This window comes from Electrona antarctica, assembly GCF_951216825.1.
Source record: "Electrona antarctica genome assembly, chromosome: 15".
Taxonomy (NCBI): domain Eukaryota; kingdom Metazoa; phylum Chordata; class Actinopteri; order Myctophiformes; family Myctophidae; genus Electrona; species Electrona antarctica.
Window position 1 is genome coordinate 43,608,200 of NC_136796.1, and position 26,658 is coordinate 43,634,857.

The 26,658-nt window shown below is 42.8% G+C and overlaps 3 protein-coding genes across 3 annotated transcripts in view; 2 read left to right on the top strand and 1 right to left on the bottom strand.

Moving 5' to 3' along the window:
* Positions 1-794: 794 nt before the first annotated feature.
* Positions 795-2,477, top strand: LOC306938103 (tumor necrosis factor-like; the record flags this gene model as incomplete). The annotated part of the gene is made up of 4 exons (XM_079522118.1): positions 795-1,046; positions 1,389-1,416; positions 1,629-1,694; positions 2,017-2,477. The coding sequence occupies exons 1-4, from the start codon at positions 870-872 to the stop codon at positions 2,475-2,477; spliced, it is 732 nt and encodes a 243-aa protein (XP_079378244.1). The 5' UTR covers positions 795-869.
* Positions 2,478-8,304: 5,827 nt separating this feature from the next.
* Positions 8,305-9,836, top strand: LOC306938104 (tumor necrosis factor-like; the record flags this gene model as incomplete). Its single annotated transcript, XM_079522119.1, has 4 exons — positions 8,305-8,472; positions 8,843-8,870; positions 9,010-9,069; positions 9,346-9,836. The coding sequence occupies 4 exons, from the start codon at positions 8,305-8,307 to the stop codon at positions 9,834-9,836; spliced, it is 747 nt and encodes a 248-aa protein (XP_079378245.1).
* An 8,178-nt stretch (positions 9,837-18,014) lies between these two features.
* Positions 18,015-26,658, bottom strand: part of LOC306938105 (gamma-aminobutyric acid type B receptor subunit 1-like) — a gene marked incomplete at its 5' end in the record, with an annotated part of 90,410 nt that continues 81,766 nt past the window's right edge. The window contains 3 exons of the mRNA XM_079522120.1: positions 18,015-18,345; positions 20,237-20,380; positions 21,712-21,840. Of these exons, the coding sequence (XP_079378246.1) occupies positions 18,037-18,345; positions 20,237-20,380; positions 21,712-21,840 (582 nt within the window). The 3' untranslated portion in view covers positions 18,015-18,036. The remainder of the gene's footprint in view (positions 18,346-20,236; positions 20,381-21,711; positions 21,841-26,658) is intronic.

Consider the following 26,658-nt stretch of genomic DNA (forward strand, 5'->3'; position numbering starts at 1 on the left):
CTGTTTTTACAACAGGAAGGAAATGAGATAGCAATCATGACAAATCTATTTCCCTCCTATATGCAAAATGAAGATAATTCTACATTGCAACAAAAACATTAATGAGAAGAATACTTTGTAATTATGAGAAAGCAACAGTAATCATTAGCCTATTCATTTTAAATGGATTATTAATTATCAATAGTACCTGATAGCATTAGATTGACCACCTACAGTAGTACACAGTTGCATGGGTCCCATATAGCGTACAGAACATTATATAAAGTAAACAATATGATTATAATGTAGTGATTACTTTATAAAGTTCTATTATCTATTACTTATAACATTATTAGTGTATGTTTTTGGATTCATATCATTTCTCATCTTAACATAGGGAAGAATACACACAAAAGGGGTTTAGCCAAACTCAAAATAATACTGTCAAACGTTTCACATACTCTTTGTGAACAAAGTTGGGGAACAAAGTACAGAATATACTTTAAGTACCAATACGTTTGAGTCTTCACACATGTGGCATGCTAGTGTGTGTGTGTGTGTGTGTGTGTGTGTGTGTGTGTGTGTGTGTGTGTGTGTGTGTGTGTGTGTGTGTGTGTGTGTGTGTGTTTGAGACACTCACACCTGAAGGGTGATAACTGTGGTGTTCCTCTCTCTGCGACAGCCCTCCCCCCCAGCAGAAGTAAAAGTCTTCCTCAACAAATCCCCACTCACGCTGTGTAACATCGGTGAAGAGCTGTTTAAATATCACAGACGAAAAGAACACCTTCACTATACTCTCTATATATCTGTGAACAGCAAAGAACTGACACTTGGCTTGAAGTGGATTTCAATTATTGCTCGATTGGAAAAACACAAAGCGCTTCACAACAATGAAAGGTGACCACCCTGCAGTGCTGTTGGACATGAATGGCCTCACCGAGACAGAAGATGTTCCTGTGGCAAGAGCCGAGCCTTCAGCGTACATTTGGAAGAGGACCGGAGCCCTGCTGACGATAACACTGTGTGTTTTTTTTGCAGCTGCCATCTTCTTCACCTTTCACTCCAAGGTAAACTCTATGGGGAGAAATATGTCTCAAAAGTATTTACAAATATTCCATGATTTACAAATGTGTTTCCAAGATTTACAAATGTGTTTCCAAGATTTGCAAATGTTTTTCCATGATTTACAAATGTATTTCGTATTTTTACAAAAAAAATATAGATTTGTGTGTGCGTTTATCCTAAAATACCATTTGTAAATCCTCAATTCTGCGTCAATTTCTCAATCTCAATTTCTCCCCATAGAGCTCAAGTCTCTGAAGGATTCATGGGTTGAAATGCCCACTTTAAAATAATAATAATAATCACTGTTTCTATATTTATTTCCCCTCTTTTTGTCTCTACTGCAGGACCATCATCATGCTGTGGAAGCTGACGGTGAGGTTATTTTTCCTGAATTGTAAAACGTTGTTACAGTGGGCTATGATATCACGTATGGAATATTCTGCAGTTGACATGGCAATTTTGCTGATATCCCGTTACTGATACCTATTTAAACTGAGCGTGGCAGAGACAGTAGAGTCATCATGAAGTTGAGAAACATCAACCTGTCGAGTCGACCAAGTTTCTAAATCTTTCTCTTCCTGCAGATCTCCGTCACACATTGAGACAAATCTCTGGCCGTGCGACTGCGAGAGCCGCCATTCATTTAGAAGGTAAGAAATTAGAATATGATTTATATTGATAAGAACAGGTTCAGTCAGTCGGTCTATATGTACTATATGTATTTCATCAATGTCCAGTCATTGTAACTCAAACATGTACAGTATACTACATGAATATCTTCCAACGTTTCTCTTTTCACTCATTGAATACACCGACAACCTAAATAACTAAAGTCTAAATTTGAGTCGTTATTTTTGAATCTGTGCTCTGGAAATTACAATGTACAACAGTACATTGACTGACTGACTGACTCTTTATATTAATGTCCTCATTGTAACTCTTCATGAACATCTTCCAACATTTCTCTAACAGGCGAATACAACAAAAACCTTGAAAAGCTGGAGTGGAAACAGGGGGTGGGCAATTACCACGCTGAAGGAGGCCTCAGATTGGACCATAATGAGATTGTGATCCCAAGGTCAGGACTGTACTTTGTGTACAGTCAGGCCTCGTTCCGTGTCAGCTGCCACCTTCATGATGAGGACATGGACAGCGCGGCAAGGAAGATGGTCCATGTGAGCCATGCGGTGAAGCTGTGGTCCCCTTCTTTTGGACCACAGGAAGACAAGAACTACGGGACCATACTGCACTCTGTTCGCACCGGCTGTGAAAAGAAGGCGAGTGACAACCCGGAAGCAGATGACAAGTGGTATGGTTCTGTCTACATAGGGGCTGTGTTCAACCTCCACGAGGGAGACCGGCTCAAGACAGTCACTGACAAAAAATGGGTCGACGAATCTGGGAACACCTACTTTGGTGTGTTTGCCTTGTGATAACCAACTGGTCTTAGCGACTTGACCTATTGGACATTTAAAGATTGAGTGCCGTGATTTTTGTATTTTTTCCTGTTTTTCATGTGTTTATGAGGTGACTAGGTACTTCATTAGACCCTTGGTGTGGTTATTATGTGCAATGATGTCTTCCCTTTTCTTTCTTCCTGGAGGCTGACACCTTGACAGTCAAACGTACCAATAAAATAAACAGTGATATAGTGACATCACAATATCATCCCCCCCCCCCTTATCATCATCAGCTGTGGATGCCACTACAGCTTGACAACAAAAGTCTGTATTTCATTAAAAAAAATATATATGAGCATCGCGCCTGTCACAGACATGCGCAGAGCAAATTCAGTCAGGAAACCTCAGTGCAGTTGCTGCCGGCGTTAATTGGACCGCCTCAGCATTACGTTCTCACTCACATGGTTCACTCAGCCAATCACACACTCACTCCATCTTCATACCGGCAATTTAAACTGGAAGGGTTTGCACTCCTCCTCCTGCTTGCTGCTGATGATTCTGCTGCGCTGCCGTATGCTAATGTTTTGCTGCCCCAGCTACCACCTGTCTCACCCTCCTCCACCCCAGCTACCACCTGTCTCACCCTCCTCCACCCCAGCTACCATCTGTCTCACCCTCCTTATGTCGTTTTGGATCTGCTGTTTAGGTACGGGGGATTCGGAGTCCCTACGGTTGGGACTGATGCGCTTGATCCGAGTACCTAAAAAGCCGATCCAATTCATCGCCAAACCATAATATATATTGCTCATTATATATATTCAATAAATATATATTCCATCCATTCTTGAGTCTTGAGTTGATTATTTATTTAAATTGAATAAATGTGCTCACTATTATTAATTGTATTATAGTATATTGATTTTGAGTTCACACAGACTATTCTGATAAATCTATTACGGGTAATTGAAAACAATGTTTTTAAAGTTTGTTATTAATCTCGGTTTGAATGTATTATATTGTTTATTTAAAGCCTCACTAGGCTATGTCAAATTTTGAATGAATACATTTTAATTGTGTATGTCCATCTTATTTTGTCTCCATACTCTTCTATGGAGACATTTAGATGTGTCAAAGGTCATCATGTCTCACAGTGCCATGAGCTCCGCGTGCGACACACCAGTGTCGGATACAATTTGATTTTAGTTTTAGTCATAGTCTCTTCAATAGTTTTCATTGAGTTACATTTTAGTCACCTGGAATGTTTTAGTGTTAGTCTAGTTTTAGTCGACTAAATGTCATAAGATGTCTGTCCCGCCTGTACGCTCGCTCTCAAAAAGCAAAATAGCCGATCTACAAGCTCACAACACGTCGCAGCCCGACGAAGCTTGTAGATCGGCTATTTTCAGCATGCAACCAAGTGTAAAATGACTTATACTGGATCTCTTGTCCACTAGTCCCTTCCTAACATTTTAGTCTAGTTTTTATTTGTTGACGAAATGTCATGGTTTTGACCATAACTGGACATAATTATGCAAGCTTGGTGTTCAAGAGATGTATTGATAATCATAAACAAATTCATATTTCTATCTGTGTGAGAGAGAGGCTGTCAACATCTGGACTTTATTAAGAACAAGAATGTCTGGGAATATGACCAACAACCCTACCCGCATGCAGCATTGTGTAATCTGGTGCAACTAATAATAATAATAATAATAATAATAATAATAATAATAATAATAATAATAATAATAATAATAATAATAATAATAATAATAATAATAATAATAATAAAACTTTATTTGTATAGCACCTTTCATGACATGAAATGCAGCTCAAAGTGCTTTACAGAGCAATGAAGAGAGAAAAAAAGAAAAGAAAAGCAAGGCATAAACATTAAAAAACAAGAGCAGTGTGATATGGTGATATGGTGTACTAGCCCTTTAGTTGGGCTACAGAGAGTCTGGTAAACACATATTTTGGCTATAGACAGGGAACGTTGGAGTTACGCAACTTTCCAGAAAGATCGATCGCGTTCAGAACTAGGCCAGATCACAGCCCATATGGGGATGATCTTTACGTCATTTCCAGGACATCTTCACCAGTTTAAATAATATAGCTTATTCTGGGACAGATCTGACTAGTTATGATATGACTTAAGTTGATCTGGCCTCGATCAGACTCTCTCTGATTCATCCAGGGACGTCTGTCTTAGTGGGTCAAATTTATGTTGAGTCAGATGTGACTAGTGTTGGTTTGACTTGATCAGGCCCCAATCAAGACGTCACTAATTCGTCCAGGTCCTGACTGTGCTTGCTGGGTGCATAAAAGAACAGAATTTCATTTATCTGAAATTAAACACTATAGATGGTGGCAATTGCCATCCCCTATGGCCTATATGACCTAAAATAATGTCCCTGCGTACGTGTACTTCCTGTTAAACAAATAATGCCTGAATACACCAGCAGGCCAATATGAATAATCATTAATCATGATTCATGAATCACTCAGACTGTCTCAGTGTTTCGTGTGTTTTTCTTATCAGCAGCATGTCTTGTTTAGAGTTTTCCCTGCATCGTTTCATTGCTCTTGCTCAGTGGTCCTCAAGGGGGCACTGTTGGGTCTCTGTAAAAGAAGGCCTAGGTTCCACATTAATAATGTCTTGAGACACTCTTTGTGATTTGGGTCTATAATATAAATAACATTGATTGATTGATTGATTGATTGATTAATTCATTCATTCGATGTTTAGTCATTAGCAGAAATTAATTTGCTTGTCATTAACATTGAGAAGATATTTGATTATGAGGACCGTAAAGTAATTATCATATGTACAGATGATGAAGTTGATAAAGTTGCAACTTGCTAGAATACATTCCAAACCAAATATTTGTACATTTTAAACGCCCGTCGTCGACTAAAACTAAGACTAATTTTTTTCGTCGACTACCTTTTTCCACTGACGAAAACTAAATAAAAACCAAGCCATGATGACTAAAACGAAGACTAAATATACTGACAATGTTGTCAACAAATTAAAACTAGACTTGTCAGGAAGGGACTAGTGGACGAGATAGCCAGTATAAGTCATTTTACACTTGGCTGCATGCTGAAACGTTGGATTTCGGCTGAGCAGTCATCAATCAATCAATCAATCAATCAATCAATCAATCAATCAATCAAAAGACTGCTCGGCTGAGCGCTTGAGGTGCTTGAAGGCGCTACGACGTGTAGTATGGCGGGTAATAATAATAAAGTTCCACCCTCAAATCAAACTCCCATTTAGACCTGAGGACGATTCTACAAATGTCTTCGAAATCCTGACAGTTTTCTGAAAAACCCATTTTTCTATGTCAGTGGTTCTCAAACATTTTCATGTCAAGGACCCCCAAATATATATGCAAATGGCCGCCGACCCCCATCTGAAAATATGTTGTTCCTGCAGGGACCTCCCCCAGAAGCAAAGATTTGAGTTAAAAACGGTCGCTCTGAAAGAATATATATATTCAAAGGTTTGCGCCACATTTTCATGATTTTTCAAAAATAGTAGATCTACAAGCTAGTAGCGCGCAGCACTCGGTGCCGTGCTATGAGCTTGTAGATCTGCTATTTTTCAACAGCTAAAGCATACTAATGCTTAAAACACCAAAAGGGGTTCCCGACCAAAATGGGTTAATTATGTAGGCCTACTACATGATTACACTACATGATCTAATTCATACAGTTCCAAACCAACTACAGATTGGGCTTTTAACGTAATAACACGTGCTGACCAGCTGCCCTATATACCGGCCACCGAATGGTGATCGTGGGCTAATTGACCTAGACAATGACACACTGGACTGGCTTGCTGCAACGGAGCTGAAGGACATACGACAGAAGAAGAAGTAATAACATCGTGAATGTAAATAGAAATATGAATGAGTAATGCCAATGAGGATTTCTGTTCATCGTGGAGGTTCCTCTTTCCACAGTGTAAGTAGTAAGTAGGTAAATAAGTGTAATGGCTGATAATAATTCCCTCTGAATTACTCATGCCGGCAGGCTAAACCTGGGGGCTAAAACAAACTGTAATGACGCGCCACAAACAATGATAAAATGATTCATGTCCAAACGAGCTCATAAGTTTAAAAGGGTTATATAGTTATTCAGTGCACCAAATATCACAATACAATTTCCAAGAAATATATGTATGTAATAAATATGTGCAAAGAAGCCAATTTAAACAGTGAGCAAACAAAACGTGAATGAACCAAAATATCAATAAAGTACGTGCGAGTGCGGTCAACAAAATGTATCGCTCCCAGCTCACCCTGCCTCCAAGTTAAAGCGTCCTTAGGGGCGACTCATACGGTCGCGATTGATGTATGCTTGTTGTATGAGACTTGTTTACTGACGCAAGCTCTCAATTCATTTCCAATGGGAGTCACATGGTTTGACACAACATTTGTGTTGTATGAGGGGGTGGGGGATGAAACAGTGACGAGTGGAAGAATGGTTTTTAACTTATCTTTTTTTTTTTTGCCATTGGATTAGTCATGTTAAAGCTGCACTTGTAACATTTCTTTAATGGATAAAGCGTCATTTTGTCCAATCTCTCGAGTATGTTAATGTGTTCTGGACGGGAACCCCTCTTGGTGTTTTAAGCATTATGTCATACTTTAGCTATTGAAAAAATAGCAGATCTACAAGATCATAGCGCGCACCTGCCGAGCTACGAGCTTGTAGATCTGCTATTTTTGAAAAAATGTGGCTCAAATCTTTGAATATTCTTTCAGAGCGAACGTTTATAACTAAAATATTTGCATCTGTGTGTGTGTGTGTGTGTGTGTGTGTGTGTGTGTTGGGGGGGTCCCTGAAACAACATATTTTCAGATGGGGGTCGACGGCCAATTACATATAATTCTGGGGGTCCTTGACATGAAATAGGTTGAGCACCACTGATATAGAAACAGAGTGTTTTTCGGAAAACTGTCATGATTTAGAAGGCCTTTGTAGAATCTGGTCTCAGGTCTATAGCAACACAAACTGTACATACTTACATGCATACATTTGTGTGCGTGTGACCTGTGTGCGTGTGATCTCCTCTAGTCTGTCCTGCTGCCTGCACCCACACAGTCAGGGGCAATAGTGTGCTTTTTTCTTTCTGCAGCACTTCTGAAATAGCCAGCCTGCAAAAACAATGACTGGGTTGTCAATTTTCACATTTATTTCTGGAATGGGTCACTGCTTAATATTATTTCTCAACTTACAACATTGTAGGGGAAAGTATACAGAATACAGGAATTAGCCAAACTCAAAATAATACCATTGGAATACCCAAAAAGATGAAAGGAAAACACATTAGGGAACAAGTACAGAAAAAGGTTATAGTGGAGTCTTCACACGTGGTGTGTGTGTGTGTGTGTTACATTATGTGAATGAGTCAGAAACTTTTGACTTTTCCCTGTGCCTATGTGTGTGTGTGTGAGAGAGAGAGAGAGAGAGAGAGAGAGAGAGAGAGAGAGAGAGAGAGAGAGAGAGCTTGTATTGAATACATGAAGTGTGAAAACTGAACGACAGCCACTCTCCACTCACTCACACTAAAAGTGACCTCACTGGAGTTCCCCCCTGATGGAGATTCTCTTTTAAAAAGAGAGCGCTCCGAGTATCAGTTCAGTTCAGTTCAGTTCAGCAACTCCAGAGACGAGATCGAAGAGCACCTCTCAGTGTCGTCTGACACATTAAACCTGCCCGATATTCTTTCTATACCTTATACTCTAGACTCCAACCTGCGAACAGCAGAGGAACTGACACTTGGCTTTGAAAAGTGACCCTTGGATACGGTTTTGCTCCACTGAAAAAGACAAAGCGCTTCACAGCAATGAAAGGTGACAACGCAGTGCTGTTGGACATGGGCCCCACCGACAGAGAAGATGTTACCGTGACAAGGGAGCCGTCTACGCACAGCTGGAAGAGGACTGGAGCCCTCCTGGCAATTACAATGTGTTTTGCTGCTGCTGCTTCCATCTTCTTCACCTTTCACTACAAGGTAACAGTTTAGTTTAGTTTAGTTTAGTTTAGTTTATTTGCACATATGTACATAATAACAATATGGTAAAAACAAAGAAATACAGAAAGCAAATATATCAATAAGAAACAAGATTATAGTTACATAAATGATGTGCTGAAAGTGCCAAAAAAACCCAAAGGGGCTTATCGAGTGGCCTTCCTATAAAGCTACCAGTTGAGCTTAGATAAGATTTAAAAAAAAATAATAATAATAAATAACAAGCACAAGTCTGATGTCTGAAGGATTATAAATAACTGTTCATGGGTTGAAATGTCCTCCTTCCTGAAATGAATAGCTGTTTCTAACTAATTTATTTCCCTTTTTTTTTTTTTACTTCTCTACTATACAGGAACATCATCACGATGCAGAAGCTGATGGTGAGGACTTATTTTATTTAAATGTAATAGTCTATTAGTATGTATTATGCCGTTGAGATGCCAATCTTGCTGATATCCAGTTAATCAATATCCAGTTAGTCAAAAATCGATCGGTCTAAATCTCTGTCTCTTCCTGCAGATCTCCGCCACACTTTGAGACAAATCTCTAGAACTGTAAGAGCTGCGATTCATTTAGAAGGTAAGAATATGCTACATTATATATTCAGCATAACAGAACAAGTTCAGCTGGGAATTAACTTGACTGATTAACAAACAGGAAAACACTTTAAAGTCTAAATTCGAGTCATTATTATTTTTTGAATCTGTGCTCTGGAAATTAGTAGATGTTTTGTCAGTCAGCCAGTCGATGTAGAATAGTAATGTACAATAGTACATTGACTGATTGTCTGACTCTCTTTATATTAATGTCCTCATTGTAACGCTTCATGAACATTTTACAACATTTCTCTAACAGGTGAATACAACAAAAACCTTGAAAAGCTGGAGTGGAACCAGGGGGTGGACCAGTACCACGCTGAAGGAGGCCTAACATTGGACCATAATGAGATTGTGATCCCACGGTCAGGACTGTACTTTGTGTACAGTCAGGCCTCGTTCCGTGTCAGCTGCCACCTTGATCAACACCTTGATGATGAGGACATCCTCGACAGCGCGGCAAGGAAGATGGTCCATGTGAGCCATGCGGTGAAGCTGTGGTCCCCTTCTTACGGGAACACGGAGGAAGACAAGAACTACGAGACCATACTGCACTCTGTTCGCACCGGCTGTGAAAAGAAGGCGAGCGGCAACCCGGAAGATGATGACAAGTGGTTCGGTTCTGTCTACATGGGGGCTGTGTTCAACCTCCACAGGGGAGACCGGCTCAAGACGGTCATGGACAAAAAGTTCTTGCCTCTCCTGGACGACAAATCCGGGAGAACCTTCTTCGGTGTGTTTGCCTTATGATGATAAAAAGCTGCTGATAATGTTGCAGAAGGCGACTCACGAGGCAGCTTTAATGAAGTATAAAGAGCGTGGTGAAGGACTTAGACCTATTGGACATTTGCTATGATTCCATACTGTGGCGTCATACTGAAGCCAGATCTGTGTTCCATCACCGCACCAGGTTTTATACCAACCCATGTTAACTGCAGCAGTTTGTCAATGGGTGTACTGTAGAATAATGTACAACCATAACCATGTCTATGGGTCTGCATTACAACGATATCACTGTATGTACTATGTACAGTACTACCATCTAACTGTGATATTGTGATGTGTGTTGTTCAATGTATTTACTGCACTGAGTGTTGTTAAACTAGAGTTTAACAACAAAAGCTTTGAGAAGAGCTGATATTGCTGATCACTGATGTATTATGAACTGATGTTTATTTTTTATTATGAATGTGCTGACCTGGCCTATTAATTTATTGTATTATACTGTATAGATTTTGATAGTATATGTTTGAGTTCAAACTATTTTGAGAAATGTATTTATTATGAATGTTTTTGTTGTATTTATTATTTATTCACTTATTTCAGTTTGTTATTCATCCGTTATTTATGTATTGTATTATATAAATTGTGATATTATGTGTTTGAGTTCAAACTATGTTGAGAAATGTATTTATTCATCTCCGTTTTAATTTATTGTTGTTTATTGAACTCCTGGTGAGAAAATGTCCTCATGGCGCCTGTGGCTCCCTCTGTGAAATAAAATATAAAATGAACCTTTGCATAACACTGGAATTATTTTACTTGCTAAACAAATAATTGCTAAAAAAACGTTGAAAGATGGTGAAGGGGAACTTGATGGAGACAAAGGGAGGAAGTGGCCGGGGGGTCTACTGAAAACCGTTTGAGGAAGGCTGTGGCTTACAGTGGAACAACGACATGAAACCTAACCACGCAGGTGATGCTGTATAGGTAGGCCTTGATGTACGGCAGTGGTTCCCAAAGTGGGGTCCGGGGACCCCCAGGGGTCCTTGAGGGAGTTCCAGGGGGTCCCCAGATAAATGGTAGTTAGGAACCAAATGGACCCTTGTGGGTCTGTAACTCTGAGAGTGTAGAAATATAGGGTCCATTTGTACACTCAGAGTTAAATTAACATTGATTTTACAATATAAATTGGGGTCACAGAGATAGAAATGCCATTAAATGGGGGTCCGTAGACTAATGCATGTCAAACTGGGGGGGGTCCTAAACTGGTTGAGAATCACTGCTAGAGCCGTAAATGGGGGGTCCCTGGCGTGTCCCTGGCATGTCTTTTCAAATGGGGGGTCCGCGGGATAATTAGTGTCAATTTGGGGGTCCTTTATTTTTTCTTTATTTTATATATTTTTTTATGGAGGGACAGACAGTAGGCTGACAGGAAATGGGGAGAAAGATGGGGGGAAGACATGCAGTAAAGGCCTTCGGGATCGGGAGTCGAACCCGCGGCACACTGCCAGACTGGATTACCAGCCAAGGTGCCTGGACCGCTGAGCCACGGCCCAGGCCAATTTGGGGGTCCTTGACATGAAAAAGTTTGGGACCCCACTGATGCACGGTATAGTGAGGTATACTAACAGTGCTGCGTTCATGATTTGCGGCTTTTTGTTCAAAATGGGCCAATCCTGTAAACTTTGAAAGCCAATGTTAGCCAATCAGGATGGATTATGAAATATCGGACAGATCTGTGTTGAGCACATGACTATAGAGATACTGTGTAATGATTTGCAGGATCTTTGGACAACATATGGAGGAGTAATATAAAAAATTGTGTTTACAAAAGTCGGCCTCCTGGTGGCGCTATAATATCGTTGGCATTTAGGGAGTGTGTGTGTGCAAAGATTGGCATCGACCGGGTTAACGGTGCCGGAGATTAGCTGTTAACACACGGACACAATCACACACACAATCACACACACACACACACACACACGGACACAATCACGCATGTGTGTGTGTGTGTGTGTGTGTGTGTGTGTGTGTGTGTGTGTGTGTGTGTGTGTGTGTGTGTGTGTGTGCGCGCGTGCATGCGTGCACACGCACACACACACACACACGCACACGCACACGCACACGCACACACAGTGCAAAACATACTCTCTCCCCATGCCTTCGGCCTGGTGGAGACGATAATATTGGACATGAGAATCATTCATTCATTCATATTTTTCTTTTTCTTTTATAAATACAGCCCCCCCCAATTATTCCCTCTATACGAAATTGCATTCCAAATATAGTAGATTCACAAGGTCACAAAGTGTCATGTGTGTGTCATCTGTCTAAAAGTAGTCCATTATGTATTCTTGTGATTCATACTTTGTTGTTTTCACACAGATTGCATACAACCCTGGACAGAATACGTTTTTAGGGAAAAAACTATTAGGGAAGTTTCACTTCCCTAATAGCTACGCCAGAGTTTCAGAGACAAGGAACTTCCCCTTGAGCGCAGCCATGATGATGCATGGTGATGATGCAATAAACGGCACGGTCTGCTCGTGGCACTCCCTCCCATGGCCTGCCTCTGCATGCTAGAGTCTACGCCTCCTGTCCTCATTAACCTGCAGGAAAGATGAGGGGGAGCTTAATGACTGGAACAGTTGAACATGTTCAAATTGTGAAAGGGACAACATCTAGTGGTAATGTAGCCTCGGCCGGGAGGTGGACCCGGGTTCCCCGTTCCAAAGGCACGGTACGTTACCAGTCGACTAAAGAGCCATATGGCCCGATAGGCAAGTAGTAACGCAGCACCGTATATCCTACAGTCCCCCACACCTGGAAGTGCGTCCACGCACGCCAGCCAGGAGCCAGGCTCGACTGACTGGGGGGGACCTCCGCCCCAGGGAGACTGTCGACTACCTAGTTTAGGATCTGTGCCGCCCGGGAACATACTTGTAGAGGTTACACATCCCACCGATAGGCAAGTAGTAACGCAGTAGCCTGGCTAATAAGCCAGACTCAAATCACACTGTCGTGTGGTATTTGAGTCTGGAGATGCTGTGTATGGATCTTGTTTCCCGGGGGGTGGGTTCAAACATTTTCTCTTTGACGCAATTGGTTAGAGGTACTGTCAGTCAAAGGTCTCAAGCATTGAATGTCACTGTACCAAAGCCCGCCCCACCGTGTCCCGATTGGCCACACCAGTTCTCTGGTGTAGGAAATGGGCGTACAATTGAGCCTCTCCAGACCGTAATCCGCCGGCAACCATAGCCTACAGTAACGCCAGAGCTCGAGCCTCTCGTCTGATTGATACCAACAGTAGAATCCTCAGTTCATTCAATTGTACAACAACAATCTCAGAGTTACGGACGTCAGAAGTGCAAAATATGGGTGTCCATTTTGTGAAATGAATACGGAGGCTTTTACATTGTTGTGTAGAAGAACAGGAACCTTTGATCTTTCAGTCGTGTTGTGGTGATAATTCAGCCACCTTACCTTTAATTTAAAGATGAACTGTATACGTGTCTGCAGTCAAATAATGATTTACTGTACCATTATGTCACCAAAGCTTGACTGGAAATGAAAGAAAATACAACATTTACGAAAAGAAACTAAGAAAAAACAAAACAATGACTTTTATTTATCATACATAATCAACCTTGCATTTCAAATAATTTCCAATGTCAACTAATTACTGTATAGCATATAGAAATATATTTCAAATACTGTACCGCACGAAATACAGCTGGCATAATACGCATGTGCAAGATTATACAGCGTCCCAAATTGTGATCATAATTACAGCGTCAACGTTGTGCATATCCTCAGGAACACGACTTGCATCTTTCACAGCTCTGGGATTAAGACACCAACTGAAATACTTCCAGAGGTTACAGACAAAACGTACAATATTTACAGTTTTTTTTAAAAGGATCACAAAGAGAGGATCCGGTGTGTGTGAGCACCGCAACTGTACAACATGTCCTCATAGTTAATAAATACATTGGCGCCTCATAAGTAACTACTCAGACATTCATAAGTGCTCACAACAACTCACGTTATAGCCACTGAAATGAGACACACTGTTCCACCACAGAAAAGAGACCATGAGGGCCAGATCGAATGTCTGGCGAGGACGATTCGCAGCCTCGGGAAGAGGTTAAGAACAAGGCAAAAGCACTAATCTAGTTGCCATAAGACTAGAGTTTATGAAGATGAAAGAGGTTCTTATGTGTATGTATTGCACTGTAAAAAAAACAACAACACTTTTTTTTGTAAAAAAAGAACGAACGTAAAAGGTCACAATAACTTACTGCACACTCAGTGCAGTACGACAGGCGATCCATTCCCCCCCCGATACTGTAAATCAATACTGCTTCACAGCAGAAACCAAGCTGGCTGGCATTTCAAGTAGGGACAAACAACAACATGGCACTCTCGCTTTCTACAATACCATGAAGAAAACCCACAGCAAGTATCTGGGGGGGAGGGGGGCAACTTTTGGCCATCTGTGAGGAAGTACCCTGAAAACTCCTATGCATTTTGACATCATTTTATGAAAAGAAAAAAGACAAGGCCGTGAAAGCGGAACATTATGCAGAAGGGTTGCAGTGGTTTAGGAAGGGAAAGCGGATTTGGTTTTGGTTTTAAGATATATGAGCCAAAAAAAGGAAAAGCTCACGTCTCACGTCTACAAATGGCATGTATACTGTACTGTTAGTGCAGTACGAGAAAGTTGCAGAAAAAAAACATCTGCAATGATTTGCCAACTGCTAAAACTAATTTAGAATAAAATGGTGGGCCCTCTGAAGAGCCAGCACTGACTTGTCAGGTGTTGTTAACTCAACTCAGACACTCTCTGGGGGTAATTTAGCTGACACTTTTACCAAGACTGTTAGATAATAGATAAGAGAGGAACGAAAAAGTAGAAAGTCAGTGACATTATTTATGCGAGTCGATCCGTGTGCGGCAGGATATATTATCCCGTTCTGGACGGGAACCCCATTTGGTGTTTTAAGCATTAGGTTATACTTTAGCTATTGAAAAATAGCAGATCTACAAGCTCGAGCTTGTAGATCTGCCATTTTTGAAAAATCGTGAAAATGTGGCGACAAATATTTGAATATGTATTCTTTCAGAGCACACATTTTTAATTCAAATCTTTGCTTCTTGGGGGTCCCTGGATCGAACAACATATTTTCAGATGGAGGTCGGTGGGCCAAATGCATATATTTCTGGGGGTCCTTGACATGAAAAAGGTTGAGCACCACTGACATAGAAAACGGTCAGGATTTAGAAGACATTTTTGTAGAATCGTCCTCAGGTCTAAACGGGTTAAGCTTCTGCTCGGGTATGTTCTTCGGTGATAAAATGGTCCAGAGGGCCATCATTCACTTTGACAGCCATTGGTTTATGCTGCAGTTTGACGTGTTCGCTTTGCATCAGACAGAATCCTATTTGGCTTTGGTTATTTAGGAAAGTGGCGTCTGTCTGTGTGACCATTTGCACCCATCTGACATGACGTGACAATAAACAGCAGCAGCTGCTGCCGTAATTCCCACAGACGACACCCCCCCCCCCCCCCCCCCCCCAAAGAAATCGACGATTTTTTTTTAGCCTCATGCAATTTATCGGTCAGCTCTTAATTTTTTCGGCAATCACGCTTTGCACTTTGCGGATACCTCAGGAATCTGCGATGCTATAGCTACCTCAACCTCAACCCCACTCCACGCAGTGGTGATTTTGACAGAAAAAAAATCCATTTAGTTTTAAGGTGGCCTTAGGGCCGATTCATACTCCTATTTTAGAGCCGAATAAAAGTCGGTTCGGCTCTGTAGAGCCTACAATGTGACGTAATTTGAGGTTCGGGGGGGCGGGTACCGTCCTAAAGTCGGCTCTTCGGTGCTACTGAAAATTTCTGACGAGCGGGGCAGAGCAAATATCAAACATTCTTGATGTTGATCGGGCCGATCCCGATCGCGCTTTGAGCGGTCGGGCACCCCCTGAGCGTCAAAAATGCCCGATTATCGGCTAGTGTAAGGCCACCTTAAGTCGTAGTCTTTTGAAAACATTTATTTAAGTTTTTGTCATATTTTAGTCATCTGAAATGTTTTACTGTTAAGTCTAGTTTTAGTTGACTAAAGATCATACGATTTTAGTCGACTTAAATGTACAGTTGATTTTATAGACAAATTTGTATTTTGGCGGGCCTCGATGGCGTCGTATAATGCTTGATTTTACACTTGGTAGCATGCTGAAAATAGCCGATCTACAAGCTCACAACTTGCTTGTGACCAAACACCAGAAGACCTGAGCACAAACAAACCCAAAAATTACTTGTAATTTAGTTCTACTGGATCTCTTCTCCGCTATAGTCCCTCGCTAACATTTTTAAGTCTAGTTTTTCGTCATAGTTTTAGTCAACGAAATCAGCACCTCCACATGGCTGTGCGGCTCGGATTCAGCTCCTGAATCAACACATCGTGAGACCTAACCAGAGGCTGATTGGTCCACAGCGTGTCGTCTGCGCCGTGATTGGACAGATGTCAACACATGGTGAGACCTAACCGGAGGCTGATTCGTCCACAGTGTGTCGTCTGCGTCGTGATTGGACGGTATGTATTTACAAATGCCACAGCGGTCTCTTTGAACAGAGATCGGTAGCATACTACAAAAAGAGCATGAACAAGATTATAATACAAAAACAAAAGTAACAAAAAACATGTTACAGGTTGTGTGGACAGATACAACCCAGTTACTTGTTGATAAGACTGGCGTATTGTTAGCTCTGGTCCATAGCTCTAATGCCGTTGCCGTTTAGAACTATGTTAACGATGACTTCCGGGGCTCGCAAGAATGCAGACCAGCCTCTCGTCTTTAGCACAAATAAAAAAAGAACGTTTTTGCTACTCACTAAAACAAAGGCGGGTTGTGTCATTTAGAAAGCCTACTTTCCTTAGTGGGAGCATTCTGAGCCCCCCCACCACATATAAATAAATATAAAAAGGTACTTTTTGGCCAAAATCACACCCGTGGGGGTCCCCGGGGGGTCGGGAGTTCCAGACACACAGGAACGCACCCAGGGTGCCGGCCCAATTCCGGCGAGCCGCCCCGCGTCCGAAACGGTTGAGAAATGACAGAGTTACCGTGTGGGGGTCCACCTACACAGTGGGTGAAAAAAAGAAGGCAAAACCACACCCCTCGGGGGAGTGGCCCCCGAAGGTACCTACGAGCCAGTGACATCCATAGGTACCTCTCTGGAAGGAAGGAATGGAACCGCACTGTAGCTCTGACTGCAACGGCATTAGAGCTATATGGACCAGAGCTAGTGTATTGTTATGATACCGCAGTAGTCTCTTCTTTTACCCTGCCTCTTCGTTCAGTACATAGCACTATCCAAACATTAGCAGAGAGGCCTCATGGTACACTACCATAAACATGATAAATGCTTTGCCGTACTAATAGTGACTCTTTTGTCTCCCAATATATCCCATAATCCCAGACGGCAGTTCAATAAATCACACACACACAGCAGATGCAGAGTTGCATAATTAACTTGCAATCATAGAATGTACGTATGTATGCAGTAAAAACTTAGTTTTCTCTTCGGAAAAAGAAATGTGGCATGAATACATTAATTGGACACAGAGAGAGAGAGAGAGAGAGAGAGAGAGAGAGAGAGAGAGAGAGAGAGAGAGAGAGAGAGAGAGAGAGAGAGAGAGAGAGAGAGAGAGAGAGAGAGCTACACGTCACCCCTGTTTAAAATACGTTGTGCTGCCGTCTCTTATTAACCTGACTCCGCCAGATGGGGCAGCAGAGAGTACACTGGGTTCCCACCTCCTGCTCCCATCTGGGAACTCTCAGGCAGACTTGATGCCCGGCCACAAAACGGCCTGGCCAATCAGCAGCAGCTAGAAGCTAGAAGCTGCTGCTAGAAGCTGCTAGAAGCTGCTGCTGATTGGCCAGGCCGTTTTGTGGCCGGGCATCAAGTCTGCCTGAGAGTTCCCAGATGGGAGCAGGAGGTGGGAACCCAGTGTACTCTCTGCTGCCCCATCTGGCGGAGTCAGGTTAGTCTCTTATAGCTTCCGGTCAAAGTTAGGATTAGCTTCCACTTATCCTGTTTCCTCATGAACCATTAAGACTCATCCCTCTATCATTTACCCCCCCACTCTCTTCCCCTATGCCCCCCCCCCCCCCTCCCCCCCAATGCTGCCTCTCTCTCTCTCTCTCTCTGTCGCTCTCACTTATACAGCAGCTGGAGGCGGCTGGTGTGACAGTTGTTCCGACTGATCTTGCCGTCCGCCGGCTGGTAGAGGTTGGAGGAGTTGGAGAAGGAGGGAGGCATCATGGAGGACGAGTGGTTGTCGGAGGAAGGCACCGGGTAGCCCGGCGGGGGGGCCAGGGACTTGGGGTCGCTGCAGGGATGGGCCCCGGGGAGCGGCGTGGAGCCGTGGTTCTGGAGGATGGCGGATGGCGTGGGCCGCCGCCGCGACCGCAGGGCCTGCCTCTCGGAGAGCTGGTTCCTCAGCTCCGACACGCGCTCTTCTTTCTGCGTGCGCGCGAGAGAGAGAGAGAGAGAGAGAGAGAGAGAGGACGACGCAGAAAGAGAGAGGGTCACGTTTTCCAGTGTGAATATATTGAATGCTTTATGTTTTTAATACACGAGATGATAGAGAAGCAGTAGAGCACGATGTAGTTTGAAACACATAAAGCGATGTATTGTAGTTTGAAGGAGATGGAGTTTGAAGGAGATGGTAGAAGACTCAGGGCTCCATTTTCGAGCATTCTTTCATTTCATTTCAATTCATTTTAATTTATTTCGAACATATTAAAACATAAATGAACAGGCAAAGGAAATAAAGGAAGAATTAGATTTAAAACAAAAACAAAAATTAAACAAGGGATATCTAATATCCTTATAGTTTATGTTCGAAAAAGGGATAGGAAGAAGTTTAGTTAAAAACTTATCGGGTCCTACCCCTTCTTTGTGTATAAACCCCCCCCCCAAAAAAAATAGTCAAGCATATACAAGGTCCTCAAGGGTCAAGGTTGACCCTTGAGGACATACATTTATACACACACAAACACGTATGCGTACACACTGTACCCAGCTATTCTATCCTATATATATTTATTATATCTGTTTTAAACTTATTCCATGTTTCAATTCGTCTTTGCATTTGTTCCCCTTTCACTGAAACAGTGGTATTTTGCACTGGTCCTCACTAACGGCTGATTAAACATACATACCCCTCTCAGATCATAATGACTCGCTCTCTCTTCTGGAACAGCCTCTGGATGTTGTTTGGTAATCATTTGTTTTGTGCTTCATACGTTATTTGGACTGTTTTAATGTCAACCAGGTCAATTCTAAAATACACTATTTGGGGATTTAGCCGTGGGGAAGGGGTGTTCCCCCACTAAAGTTGGTATTTTGGTCACCTGTCTAAATCCCTAAAACACCTCCGCTACCCGTTACATTATGCACAGGTGTGGTTTGGGCGTTACAATAATGAAACCAATCACCGTGCCACATGCCATTGCCTTTAAGAGATCCCTTATCCGTTGCCCGTTATGCCCAGTGCTATATATTCAGTGGCGTGCACAGATAGACACTAGGGGGTGCTAGAGCACCACCTGCCCTTGCCCTCTGGACAACAATGTGCCCTTTGAAAAAAAAAAATATATATATATATATATTTTTTTTTGTGTACACTGTACACAATGGTTTTTTTGTACACAATGGTGACATTGATCAATTCTTGATAAAAAAAAGCTTCTAATATATTATTTATGCCCCAAAATCTATAAATCTCACACTATTAAGGCAACCGGCCGGTTCCACGCGCTGCACAAGGTGCCCTTTTTTCACTTGAGCACCTGCCCCTCTAAATGTCTGTGCACGCCACTGTATATATTGCTTCATAGCATTACGGTCTATAGCCCATGGAAGAGTGATGCGTTGCTGCCTTGAGGTCTCACTTGTGCTGCACAATAGATAGCGGGTCAATAGAACGCTGGACCAAAATGCCATTAAGGGACAGAGCAAGAGCTCCTATACTCGTAATCTTCGGGCAGCGGCTGACTTGTGGGCCGCGTCGCGGGTAACGGCGGCGACGAAAATGGAGCCCTTCATGAGCTTGAAGGAGATGGTATAGAAGGCTTAACCCCTTTTGGTGTTAGCATTATGTTATGCTTTAGCTACTGAAAAATAGCAGATCTACAAGCTCATAGCGCGCCACCGAGTGGCGCGCTACGAGCTTGTAGGTCTGCTATTTTTGAAAAATCGAAGAACCACTGACATAGAAACATAGCTTTTTCAGAAAACTGTCAGGATGTAGAAGACATTTTTAGAATCTGATCTCAGGTCAAAATGGGTTTTAATGAGCTTGAAGGAGATGGTATAGAAGGCTTAATGAGCGTATAGAGAAGCAGGTGACCTCCTGAATGATCTTCTGGAGCTCCATGTTCTCTCTCTCCAGCTGCCGGGACTTCTCCTCGTCATTGTTGTTGGTGGACGAGCCCGTCTTCATCGTCTCCTGGGCGTCCGACTGCCACTCCCCCCGCGTGATCAGTCTACGCATCTGTTGACACACACGCGCGCACGCACGCACGCACACACACACACACACACACACACACACACATGTTATTATGTAATATATTGTATTATTCCAGCCGGGACAAATTGAATTGAATCCGTAATGAGAGGCCATTCATTAAAGCCCGTCACTGAGTGATCGCGTCTCATTCCGTGGTATGGGGGCAGAGCAGAGGACAGAAGGACAGACACTTGTTTATACCATGTGGGCTATATCTTGCCACCCCTTAACCCTTATCCCTAAACTTATCTGCCATTTTTGAGTGGTGCAACCACCTAGGTTCACCACCTATGTGACTCGTGTTAACCTATGTGACTCGTGTTATTGTGTGTGACTCATGTGTGACTCATGAGTACCAGTAGGGGCGCTGTTGTGGCAGAAACAGAGACAGAGAGATGCACTATTGCCTGCTAATGAGAGAGAGAGACAGAGAGAGGGGGGGGGGGGGGGGGGGGGATTTGCACCACTCAGTTTTTTTTTTTTACTATTTTAACGGTTTTACTGCTCCTGGCGGAACGTTCCGTCGTAGCCTAAGGAATCCAACCAGCAACTGCGTCTGGCGTAACGTTCCGTCTGATAAGCTTTATTATTGATATCAAACCGGATCGCTGATTTCTTTTTTATTATTATTATTTTGGCTTGGCCTTTCCTTCTTTAGCAATCCTAGGCCGGATTGCGCAACCGCGCTGCCGTCCACCTCCCTTTATACAGGCTGACTAAAAAGCTGAATAACTCGGAATCTACGGAGCTCTCCGTGGTTTGGATAAAATGTGCGATGTTCGGAGGTCTTTGCTGATAAACCGGTGGTACTTTAGATGGAAACATTGGCGCTTTCTAGAGCAAGGATGGCTTCATTTTAGCTCGCTAGCATTGACGCTATTTATTTAGCATTAAAGATGGACGCCCCCAGACAAGATGTCAGTCCAGCGTGTGCTACATTGAAATGGGCTCGGCAGTCTGCGGTTGGCTCTGCGTCCAGCAGGAGGCAGTATACATAAAAAAAAACCTTTTAAAATAGTTCAAATAGCTGATCTACAAGCTCACAACGTGTAGATGTACTGTAGATTGGCGAGTTCAATTATTTTAACCCATTTTGGGTGGGAACCCCTTTTGGTGTTAGCATTATGTTATGCTTTAGCTATTGAAAAATAGCAGATCTACAAGCTCATAGCGCGGCACCGAGTGCCGCGCTATGAGCTTGTGGGTCTGCTATTTTTTTTAAATCGTAAAAAATATAAAAAAATGGCAAATAAGTTTAGGGATAAGGGATAAGGGATAAGGGTGGCACAAGATGGAGCCCTTTATATCTTTACCTTGGGGACAAAGAGCACAACCAGGGTGATGTAGACGGAGAAGATGATGGCCAAGGACGCGAAGGCGAAGGACGCGTCCTGCTGGGAGGACAGGATCATCGTAACGGGAGCCGTGATCATGCATAACACCTGGAAGACAGAACACACACACACACACGCAGCCACGCACGCACGCACGCACGCACGCACGCACGCACGCAGCCACGCACGCACGCACGCAGAGAAAAGTTAAACTTCATTTATATTCTTCTTATATACTATTGATTACATTTTGGTATTAATCAAAATGAATAATTGAGAAGCACATTTTTATAAAAAAAATCTTTTTATATATATCAACGATTTGACTTCAAATCCACTAAAGAGATTCTGATAACCACCGATATACGTTCACAATGCATCACGATGATGAGGCGTCGTGAGCTCGCTTGAAAATCGATACATTTCATTAAAATGGATTCACTTATTTTTTAGAATCGATTATTTACAACCCTATAGCGACAAGAAGTGCTTTCCAAGCTGACGACATGTGGCGATATGCCATTGTGTGACGAGGACGGATTAATCCGGCAGAGAGAGCACTAGGAACGAGAGAAGGTCACGAGTGAGTGGAGGGAGATAATGGGGGATCGAGGGATGATGGAATGAGAGGACGCAGAGTGGAGGAGAGAGAATGCCACGGAGAGAGGCAGGCAACGGGAGAGAGGGTCAGGGGAGCGAGGCATAGAGATTGAGGAACGAGTTTAAACCATTCAGGCCTGACGATTTTTTCTAAATCATGACAATTTTCGGAAAGATTTGAGGCACATTTTAACGATTTTTCAAAAATAGCAGACCTACAAGTTCATAGCGCGCCACTCGGTGGCGCGCTATGAGCTTGTAGATCTGCTATTTTTCAATAGCTAAATTATAACAATGTTTAAAACACCAAAAGGGGTTCCCGCCCCAAAATGGGTTAATGGTAAATGTGGTTAAACGCTAACGTGACATGGATGCGTTCCAGGTCTCAATGGATTAAAAATGAAAAATGAAAGAGGATGGGGTGGTGGGGTGGGGGAGTGGGGGGTGGAGTCGAAAATCAATACGCATTGATCAACAGTCAGTCATCTCTCTCCAAAAGCAAGCCAAATCCCATCCAGGCCCGGTGAATGGAGAGAACGGGGGGGGGGGCCGACATCACCAGAGGTGATATTTTTCTGTGTTGGGTCATTACTTACAGGCCAGGGACAGGTCCCCCCGCACAGCCCCCACACAGTGTGCTCTCATGGCACAAAACACCATCCATCCATCCATCCGTTCATTCATTCAGGGTCCGTTCCAATTCACTTCACCTGCCTCACTCAGGAAAACATCATTTACGCACACCCGGCCCGGCGGGGGGTGCAAACAGACCCTCTCTATAATGAATCAATAATTAATCTAATCTTTGTCTCCCTCTGGTGGGCGGGGGCCCTCTCTGGTCCATTCAAGTAGTTTATTCCATAAATAGGTTAGGAGACAATGATGACAGATGGCGGCGTTGGCATGTCATCCTTCCAGGACAGCGGCCAGGCCGCCGTTTATCAAAAGCAGACGGAAGGGAAACAAAGTGAGGCTACGTGGCAATTAGTTGCACATGTTTCCACCCGGTACCAATATATCCTCCCACTAAGTTTAAGATTAAATTGGGTTCGACACATAATGGATAATCCTCCTCAAGAGATAAATTAGTATACGCCGAAAAAAATTGTTGAAAGACGCTTATAAATTAAAACACAACTTTCCGTTCAGACATTAATGAGTTTACTGCAGGTTAGGCCAGGAAACTCTTTGCAGCAATGGCTGGCGGCTGATCATTGGTTGGTCTCAACTCCGCGCTTCTGTTCTCAACGAATGGCATAACAGAGCTCAGCTCCCAGTTTAAACGGAGAAGTTGTGCATCCTTTGCTCCTGCTGCTTCTTAAAAGGGGAATTCTGCCCCAAAACGTGTTTTTCACCGTCATTATATCCCCTAGTATACAGACTAGTACAAGTGATATTTTTCATATTGGTCAGTGTTGCTGTTCTGAGTCCCACCGCAGCTTACAACGGAGAGCGGTATTTAGACTCCAAAAGCCTCATTTTGCTGAAATAATAGTAGGCAGATTATCGATTCACATACTGCTTTACAAGCTGACGATGCACCGCAGTGCGACGTGATGTGAGCTTTTTTTTTTTTTTCTATAATTTTTATCCCACGATTTTGTAACCCATTTTTTTCACCCCTGTGTCAATTATCTAATGTGATCCTGGGCTCTACACACCCTCCGCCAACCTAGTCCCCATATATGGGGGACATGGGGAGAGCAACGGACTTGAACTCATGCTTCCTTCATGCCTGAGTGTCCAAGTTGCTCCTTTTCACCTGACAGGGGGGAGTTTCCCTGGTTGGACGTAGCGTGTGGAAGGAACACGTTATTCCAACCAGTTCCTTTCCCCTCCATCAGGCGCCCCGGCTGGCCAGGGGGAGGCAGTTTAGAGACCAGGATTACTGCATGTTTTTTGTGAGGGTACCTACCCTAGGGGACACGGGGAGAACATGCAAACTCCACACAGAAAGGCCCTTTCGCCAACCCCACCTCGGGTATGGGCACTGATGACGCAGAGGAGGAAACACGCCGCCAGCACCCACAGCGTCCCGAGCGGGAATCGAACCCAGGACCTTCTAGCTGTGAGGCGACAGCACTACCAACTGTGCCACCGTGCCCCCCGATGTGAGCTTTTAGATCGACTGGTACTTTCGGTATGTGACTCCGGCATGCAACCAAGTATAAATTATGATTTGGATTGCTGCTCACCCTCTCCACCGCCCCAGCTACCACCTGTCGTTTGGATCCATTATTTTATGTGCTATGGGGCAGATTCAGAAGGCCCCTATTTGGTATGGGAGACGGAGCGTGCGTGCTCCATCAGAGTGCCTAAATGCAGATCCATTCATTGCCAAACCAACCAAATGTATTGCTCATTTCATATTCATTAAAAAGCTTTTAATTCAATTCATGAGTTGTCCTGAGTGAAAAGGATGATGGCATTTTCGAAGCATTTTCCGAGCCTGACAGAATAGCGTTCAATACAATGAAGTGAAATTGTGTTTGGAGTGAAATGGTTGCCGTTTCGCGAGGACACATTATGCATCTCAACCATGCATCACTTAATCTCCTCATTGACGGGCAGACAGGGTCTACCAATTATAGAAAGACAGAGAAGTGCAGGCCATTGAAGAACACTTGAGGGGTGAGTGAGGGACCAGGGCAATTTGCACCGCGCTGCAGACGGAATTAACCCTTCAGTGACCCCGGCCAGCGCCACCACCAACTACATGGCTCCATGGGATGAAAGGAACAGGGGACTTAATTTATTGTCTGTTATACTATGGTATCACACACAGAAAATACAGATCTACAAGCTGACAATGTGTAATGCGCGTATGAGACTATGTCCGTGCACAGACATACAGTATAGTAGTCAGGTGAGCATGTGTTCATGTGTGAGAGTAGACAAAATAATAATAATAGAAAACATAAAATAAATAAATAAATAAATAAATAAATAAATACATAAATAAATAAATAAATAAATAAATAAATAAATAAATAAATAAATAAATAAATAAATAAATAAATAAATAATAAAAATAAAAACTAAATCATATCCTTGATTATATCTGCAATGTTAGACCAAATATTAATATTTTCCTCTTTTGCTCCATGTAACCTTCCCGTTGACATCTCCAGATAGACGATATCTAAAAAAATGTTAAAGCCCATTGGTGAAATGTCAACGAACAAAAAAAAATTATTTTTAAAATAATTTTTTTTGGAATTTCCATTTCTGCTCAGCAGCGAGACCGGTAGGCTTCGGCCGCTAAACTAACAGCAGGACTTTGTGCGACTGCAGAATGTGAAATGGAAGTGCATGCACGGGGGAGGCCAGATATCCGCTTGAATTATTACTCATTTTCAGCACTGCTGTTGCATAGACTGTTAATCCATTGAGACCTGTCACGTTAGCGTTTAACCACATTAACCATTAACCCATTTTGGGGCGGGAACCCGTTTTGGTGTTTTAAACATTGTTATAATTTAGCTATTGAAAAATAGCAGATCTACAAGCTCATAGCGCGCCACCGAGTGGCGCGCTATGAACTTGTAGGTCTGCTATTTTTGAAAAATCGTTAAAATGTGCCTCAAATCTTTCCGAAAATTGTCATGATTTAGAAAACTTTTTTTTTTTAAATTTCGACGTCAGGCCTGAATGGGTTAAGCGGAAGCATTCGAAAAATTGCGTGAGCCAACATTCTTACATTCAACATCTTGAGACACTGTGTGTGCGCGTGCGTGCGCGTACGTGATTATACAACACGCACCGTCTACGAGGAGTGTTGACGTGTGACTGAATTCCTCCTAACGAGGAGATAAGAGGCCACAATGCTCTCTTCTATTTTCTTTCTCTTTGATTATATTTTCTTGTACTTTTCTTTCCATTTCCTTCTCTTCCTTCCTTGCTTTCTGGGCCACCGTCAGTCAGGTGCCAGAGGCCCCTCTCTCAGTATGTGGTGCAGTCATTTAGGTCAGAGAGGAGCCCATGATGGAGGCAGATAGCTCCTCCATCACTATGGGCTACAAAGTGGGGCTGCAGGTTGAATGAATGGTGTCACTAACCGATTTAGACCTGAGGCCGATTTAAAAAATAAAAAGGCTTCTAAATTCTAAACAGTTTTCTGAAAAAAACCCATGTTTCTATGTCAGTGTTTCTCAACCTTTCCATGTCAAGGACCCCCAAAAATTATCTGTATTTGCTGCGGACACCCATCTGAAAATATGTTGTTCCAGGGACCCCCCAGAAGCAAAGATTTGAATGAAAAACCCTACTGAAAGAATATATTCAAATTCTTTCAAAAATAGCAGACCTACAAGCTCGTAGCGCGGC